The sequence below is a fragment of the Echinops telfairi genome, unplaced genomic scaffold, assembly GCF_000313985.2.
Source record: "Echinops telfairi isolate 266 unplaced genomic scaffold, ASM31398v2 ScPeMD7_2010;HRSCAF=2546, whole genome shotgun sequence".
NCBI lineage: Eukaryota > Metazoa > Chordata > Mammalia > Afrosoricida > Tenrecidae > Echinops > Echinops telfairi.
Window position 1 is genome coordinate 15,158,258 of NW_022105908.1, and position 7,463 is coordinate 15,165,720.

A 7,463-nucleotide genomic window follows, 5' to 3' on the forward strand; every position below is an offset into this window, starting at 1 on the left:
GGGGAGGGGAAAACCAGTGGTCATCCTTGAGAAGGTTCAGACTTGTGTTTTTGTTAGATGCTGCCCAGGTGGCATATATGTGGCCGAGTAGAGCTGCTGCACGGGACTTTCATGCAGACTGCCAGGCCTTTCTTCCGAGACACCCGTGAGTAGGTTGGAATCATCCATGTTTTACTTAGTAGCTGAGTACTTAATCATTTGTGCCGCCCAATCTGAGCAAAGCACTGCTACTAGTAGCCCTGCTTTCCGGGGTTGCTACGTGGCTCTGCGGAAAAGTCCTGGCAGGGAGGGTTTTTATTGGGATGTAGGCACCACACACATCTGGGCCCTAAACTCCGCCCGGCTCCTGCGCAGGGCACTGCCCTACCCCTAGGTAGCTCAGAACTCACAGACCACCAGGCGCTGCTCGCCACAGTTCTTGTCGTTCCACTTGCCGTTGGTAAAGATCTCCACACAGTTCTCGGCGCCGCCATTGTTGTTGGGCTCCCCTGGGACCCAGTTAGTGTAGGCCAGGGGCTCCCCGGTCAGGTAAGTGAACGTGCCCTCGGTCTTGCTGTCTGTCATGCCCAGGAAGGCGGCCTTGTTGTGCACCAGGACCAGCTGCTGAACAGCCTCGTTCTCCGCTGCAGAGCGCGGGGTGGCCACCTGTCCCCCGGCCTCTTTACACACCTTCTGCACATCTGCAAAGGACTTCTCAAAGCCGCTGGTCTTGAAGATCTTCTTACCAACGCTCCGGCCACTGGGGAAGAGCTCCACTAGGGGGAGAAGGAAGAGGTTGGGCCTGTGCCAGGGCTCTGGAGTTGTCAGACTGATCCAGAGTCTCCCAGGTCCATTGATGTGGTGACTCTAGAGCCCCACAAACTGGCCACGTGGCTCCCCTTTGTCGGAGGAAAACCCTGGAACTCAGAGAGGCTAAGTAAGAGGCTCAACATCACACAGCCATCAACCGTGGCCTTAGGTCCTTCTCATCGCAAAGCTTGGAACGCTCTCACGTTTACTCCGTGTTGCACGCCTGAGTCAGTATTTCAGTGACTACAGAAACGTGGCAAGACTAGATAAACCCAGATAAATGGCACGGAGTAGCGCAGGCCAGCCCGCTTTCACCACTGCAGATCCGAGACGCTATGTGCCTTGTGGTGGGGTGGAGGGAAGAGGTGAGGGGAGAGTTGGAACTCCAAATTCTAGAATGGTCTGGATGGGGGTGACCGTCTAGCCAGTCGACATCACCCCGAAGGGCAGAGTGAGAACACAAGGACATCTGAAGTTTGTGTGTGTGTGTGTGTGTGCACATATCAAGGAAGGGGTGGAGGCAGCGATGAAGAGGGGCCTGGCTGAGAGTCAGAAGGCCGGAACGTCAGCACCCTCCTGGCAGGCCATCAAAGTGGGCCAGGGGAAATCGCTTCCTTCTCTTTTCAAACATCACATTCTTCGTCTCTAACGTGGTGTCTTACTGCACAATGGCCGGTGTGACAAGTCCAGTGCTTGCTTTTGTGTACACACACACACACACACACACCTCTTAACCCGGTGACTTCTGAGACCCATGGAAATCTGCAAAGGCCACCCTGACCTCTTGAGGCTGGCCACGGTCCAGGCTGCACCCTCACCAACTTCCTTCCCCTCTAAGTGGCTTCCACAGGCTGCCCCAGGGCTCAGGATGGCACTCGGAACAGCCCAGGACAAGGTCAGAGGCAGAGGGTGTGCTACTCCTCTGTTTCTGAGCTGTGTCCGGTTAGTGTGCAGGGGAAGACAGGAATGTGCCCATGTGTCTATTGGAAGCCACATGGGCATGCAGAAGCCCACCTGGAAAGGTGTACACACCTACATGTGTGCATCTTCACATGTGCACTGAGTGATTGTGCTTAAGTGTATACATGTGTGTGCATCCGTGTGGTTGTGTTGTGTGTACATGTCTGTGTGAATGTGTTCATGGAAGCAGGGAAGGTGGCAGTGGACGCTGCGCGTTCTTCTCCATGAGGGTGGGGATTTAGGAGCCAACCTGCAACCTGGATTCGGGGCTGCCTTGGGCTGGGCAGCAACACCTCTGTGCTCTCTCACAACTGTTCCCCCAGAGGGAAGAAAGGCCTCCCCTTGTCTTGGTGCTGAGGGCCTCTCTACCATAGGTACCGCTGTGGCATAGGTAGCAGAGAAGATCGGCTGAACTGAACAGAACTTGACACCAGTCCAGTTCGGGGCACGTGGAGACACATGTGGTACCAGCTCCAGGAGCTGAGGACCTGTAGCATCTTCTGATTTGTCGCTTGGACCTACCTCCAGCTCCTGAAGCATGTAGTGGCCCTGCCTCCCATTCTAGACCCAGATCCAGACCCAGGCTCAGCCTCAGGCCTGGCCAGTAGTGTCCCTAGGCTTGGTGTCACACAGTGCTGTAAGTCATGGTGCCACCCCCAGACCTCCTGTGGGTGGAGCCAACTGGTGAACCTCCCCCAACTATGAGCAGAGGACCTTGGCCCCAGGCCTCAGCCCATCCCACCCCCCTCACCAAGTATAGCATGCTGCGGCTCCCCACTCCTGGCCATACCCCCAGGGCTCCCCCATTGCTCCTCCTCTCTCCTATTGGCTCAGACCAGTCCCCAATGGCGAGCACTAAGGCCCAGTTGTCAGACCTTTGATTGATGCGGGGAGGGGAGGGATGACAAATTATCACAATGACACTGACCCTAGTGATGCTACTGACCCTAGTGATGCCCTGCCCCTGTGGTATCAGCTCACCTACGTCAGTCACAGGAGCCACAGGTCATTTTTTATGGGGTCATCTCCTCCAACAGTGGCAGGGGGGTGGGGGGGGTCCACACCCTTAATGGCACCACTGCCTAGCTGAAGATCTAGCCCCAGCCGAGGCCCAAACTAAGGCACAAGCGTGAGTCTGGGGCCGAGGCTGAGCCAGGCCCAGGTGCAGGGACTCACCTTTCTTGTACTGCAAGAAGTCAGCCTGAAGGGCCTGTACCTGTCCCTGCAAGGCAGTCACCTGCTGCCGCAGAGTAGCGACATCTGCAACAGAGGAAGGGCTCCGGTGAGGACTTGGACCTTCCAGGGCAGCTGGGAGTGGCTCGAAGCCTGGGTTTTGGTGAAGGGTGCCTACTTGCAGGCATATATATTAGTTGGTGGAGCTGGGGCTGACCCTGGCAAGTCTCCTAGCTCCCGAGATTTCCTGTGTGAAGGGACTGTTGGGTTGACCCTGAGCAGGTTCCTGAACCTTCTAGCCCACAGCCACTGACTGGGTTGATGTCAGCTAAGCGCGATTCTATAAGACAGAGTAGAATTGCCCCCTAGGGTTTCTGAGCCTGTACATTGTCATGGAAACAGCGAGCCTCATCTTTCTCCCACAGAGTGATGGGCGGGCTCAAACCACCAACTTTGCAGTTAGCAGCCCACCTTGTAACCCAACCACACCACCCCGGACTCCGGCCCCTGCCCTTTCTCGACACCAAATCAGAGGACTTGTTGACGCCGAAGTCTGTAGACCAGTGTGATTTCACGTCCCCTTTGTTTAGCAAAGGGTCCCGAATGGGGTGCTGGGTGACGCATTCAGTGACTAACCATATAACTACAGGGTTGTCCTAAGTCAGGATTGACTTGTTTTTGCTATTGTTGAAGTGATTTTTGTTTAATATGATGACATATCCCTGGCATACTCCCATTTACTGGGTTAGTGACAGCTCAAAGCAGTCCCGTGAGTTGGAAAGGAAGCTATAATTTTCCTAACGGTCAGATGGAGAAACTGCCCAAGTTTGCCTTCCAACAGGTACTAAAAGCTAACCCAGGGCCTCCTTCTCCTCCCTTCCAGTCTGCCATCTTTGTGCTGTAGCCCACCCACTTCCTGGAGCCCACGGGACACAGACAGCAGGGAGGGGAGGCTGCCTGCACTGGCGGGTGAGCGCCCTTCCACCTGTGCCCCAGTGGGGACTCCCAGAGCCAGGGGCATTGCCTTACCTGGAAGTCCACTGTCTCCCTTGGCACCTCTCTCCCCAGGGACACCTCTGTCCCCCTTCAGTCCTGGGAGACCCCTGGCACCTGGAGGTCCTTGTGGTCCCACCATCCCAGCAGGCCCTGGAATCAGAGGAGAAGCACTATGTACCCATTTCGCCGTTGACACCCTTTAGGCACACCAAATGTCCTGACTGCCCAGTACCCAGACTCCAAACATGTACCCGCCCTGTACAGCAATGAATACCGTTGCTCAGCCATCGGCCACCCTTATACAGCCTGTCCCCAGGACCCACCAGTCACCCCCCTGAGCACAGGTCTCCATCACTCAGCCATCCACCTCCCTGCACTGGCTGAACTCCTTGCCCTGCTCAGAACGGCACCCTCCCAGTGCCCAACAACGCACCTGCTTTGGGTCTTGATTCTCCCACCTGTCCAACAATGTTCGTTCTGACTTTGTGACTTTGGTGGCTTTAGTGGTGGTGGCGGGGGGACAGTGATCGCTCTGTGTGAGTACCTGGAAACAGGACCCCGGCTCCAGCTCCTTCCTTCTCTTACCTGCTGCCCCTGGGCTGCCAGGGCCTCCACGCTCACCAGTGGTTCCTCTCTCTCCTTTCGAGCCTGTGGGCCCTCTAGTCCCTGCCAAGCCCTGCACACCTGGGGCACCCACTTCTCCTGAGGAAGGAAAAAATAGGGATGGACATGGCTGAGAGTGTGATCAGCATGTATCATTTCCTTAACAGCAGAGCTTTGAACCCACAGTCCAGGCTGAGAGAGAACCGGGGAGATCAGGGTCCTTATTGCCCAAGATCTTCTGTGAAGTGCAATGGGAGGATATTGTCATTCGAGCTCCGTGGAGACTAGATCTGTCCCTTCATGAGCTGGTAGGAGCTCATAGCAAGCCCTTCCCCACGTTGACAGTCTATGTGCTTGGCATTCAGAGCATGCTGTAAGGCCCAGCAGGACTTCCACAAACAGTCATCCCTTCTACCTCAGGCTCATCACCTACCTTTGGGTCCAGCCTCTCCTTTGGGACCTGTTTTGCCTTGGGGTCCTATGTTCCCCTGCTTCCCGGAAGGCCCCTCTCTTCCATCTGGACCAGGTGGACCTGGGGGGCCTGGAGGGCCTGGAGAAGAGGAGCAGTGAGCTCAGTGACTGCCTTCCCCTGGAAGCAGGAGTGTGTAATAAGACAGAGGTCAGACAGACAGCTTCATCCGAAAGAGTCCAACCCAACAGGAGGCCTAGTCTGCCTGGAAATCAGAAATCAGCGAATGCTCGCGTGGTCTTCGTTGTTTCTGGGCTGGTCGCTATGCATGATTGCTGGTCTCTGGAAGGAAGAGTATGCCTTATCCTGTCCAGCAGGTGCACTGCCTAGAGCCATCTTGATCCCCTACCCAACTGCTCACCACATGGTCCAGCGTCTCCCTTAGGTCCAGGTTCTCCAATGGAGCCATTGTCCCCTTTGGGCCCAATTAAGCCAACTGGTCCAGGCATCCCAGTTCTCCCTATAGCTCCTGGCAAGCCTACAGCAGCAGGGGGAGAAAAGGTCTCGGTGAATATAAAGGCAGAAGGAGCCAGCTGTCTCAAGGGGTCAGGCCGCCTGCACTCATTCAGAGTCTGCAGCGTATAGACAATTCCCTTCCACTGCCAGACACACTGGTTCTGTGGAGATGCAGGATGGGCTGTGAGTGTTCCTTACAGGTGAGAAAACGCACTGGCCTGGGATCACACTTATACGCTAGCTTCAAGCCAAGACCTGCCTACCTGCGTGTGCAATGCTGTGCTCCTGCCCCTGCCCCCATTCTCCTTGCTCTCTCCTTCCCAGACCCAACATCAATATCAGAAATGGCATGTATATAGGTGTTAATTTGTGCTTTCAGTTGTTTGTCCATGTGCTCATTGTTTCACTCTGGGTGTGTGTGTGTGTGTGTGTGTGTTCAACTAAGAAACCACACGTGGAGCACCTGCTTGGCGCTTATCAGAAATTCACTACCGTTGAGTCCATTCCAACACCGCGTGATGCCATAACACAGAGTAGAACTGAACGTGGGGGTCTCCTCTGGGACTGTCGAATTTTATGGGCGTGAAGAGCCTCTCACCTGCTTTATGAGAGCTCTGAGAAGATGAGTACCAAGACGTGATCTACAGCATATGTGTAGTCGAAACTTAAGTCATGAGACAAGGGTAACGAATGAGGAAAATCCTGCATTGAACGGTGCTAGTTCCTTGTAGGCCAGCCCTTGCTCGGCCTCAGCACACATGGGTGCACGTGCACATGTGCACACACACACACACACACACACACACACACACACACACACGGCTGTCTTTTTGAAGACACTGTGTCCAGCTTTCTGCTATGATGGTTACTTGGATGAAGCCGGAGGACGGCTGAGTTACTAAAGTGAGCACCAAACACAGGGCTGACTAAAGAAATATGAGCACCCTTTCCTTCCTTCCTGAATGTGTTCGGGAAAATCTGCCCTATCAGGCCTGAGCCTGGGGCCTCATCATGTGGAAGGGAGGGTATTCAAAATAGTGAACATCTGGCACAGTTGTTCAGAATATAAACACTTGCTGAATGCTGGAGACCGTTCATTTCCGAGCCCCAGCTCCCTCCTCTGCCCATTCTTGGGCTGGGAAGAATTTGGAGGATTCTTGGAAAGAGAAACGGGGCAGCTGGGATGGTAGAGGAAGGCACTTGGGGCTCAGGGCAGCAATCACTTGACAACTAGTCCAGAAGGGTTTGATGTGGACTCAGTGTTTGCATGAAACACACACCCTGGAAAGGAGCCAGCCCATCTGCAAAATTTCCGTAGCAGAATATCCAGGGCCCTTTAGTTGGTTGCAATCCCAATGTCCATCGCTTCCCCCAAACGCCCAGAGTCCCAGCTCACCTCGATCCCCCTTCTCGCCCCGGGGCCCCTCTCTTCCATCCCGTCCGTCTCGACCAGGCAAGCCATTCTCCACGGGACTACACACGACCAAGGTGCAGGCGTTGGCGACTGCTTTCTGGGAATAGGTCCCCACTTCCGCTCCCAGGGATTCTGAGAGCTGTGTAAGTAGGACCAGCGTAGAGAACGGCAGGAGCAGCATGGCCTGAGGAGATGGACAAGAAGATACTGAACATGTGCTTGGTCCTGGGCATGAGTTGAAGCTTGACCCAGCTCTGGGAGGTCAAAAGAAGCCAGCCATGCTTACTCTTTCCCATCCATGGCGGCAGGATCGCAGGGCTCCCAAAGCACTTTAGCCCTACAACGCCTGCATTTTTAATTTCAGGGGAAATTTTTTTGGTTTTATTCTTTATTTTCATAGTTATCAATATATATATATATAAATATATATATTTTAATTAAATGTTACAAAAATGTCACGCTCAGTGTTATAGGGTTAAGCATAAGATAGACCGTACTTTGGCTTTGGGGGTATGACTCACCCAATTGGAGCTTTGACATGGTCCCCAGCAGTCTCTACCTATTCTCAAATGTCCTATGCCACCCCTTCTTATACTTTCTTTC

General features: G+C 54.2%; 1 protein-coding gene across 1 annotated transcript; it reads right to left on the minus strand.

The window, feature by feature from the left end:
- Positions 1-378: 378 nt before the first annotated feature.
- SFTPD (surfactant protein D) lies at positions 379-7,041 on the minus strand. Its single transcript, XM_004712974.1, has 7 exons — positions 6,843-7,041; positions 5,352-5,468; positions 4,955-5,071; positions 4,504-4,620; positions 3,952-4,068; positions 2,926-3,009; positions 379-755 (listed from the first exon to the last, which is right to left on the minus strand). Exons 1-7 carry the CDS (start codon positions 7,039-7,041, stop codon positions 379-381), a joined length of 1,128 nt encoding a protein of 375 aa, XP_004713031.1.
- Positions 7,042-7,463: the final 422 nt, after the last annotated feature.

Coding starts and splice junctions, on each gene's coding strand:
- SFTPD (XM_004712974.1), bottom strand. CDS start 7,041: ATGCTGCTCCTGCCGTTCTCTACGCTGGTCCTACTTACACAGCTCTCA. Junction 5,072..5,351: donor GGGAGACGCTGGACCATGTG/GTGAGCAGTTGG, acceptor CCTCTTCTCCAG/GCCCTCCAGGCCCCCCAGGT. Junction 4,069..4,503: donor TGGCAGCCCAGGGGCAGCAG/GTAAGAGAAGGA, acceptor CTCTGATTCCAG/GGCCTGCTGGGATGGTGGGA.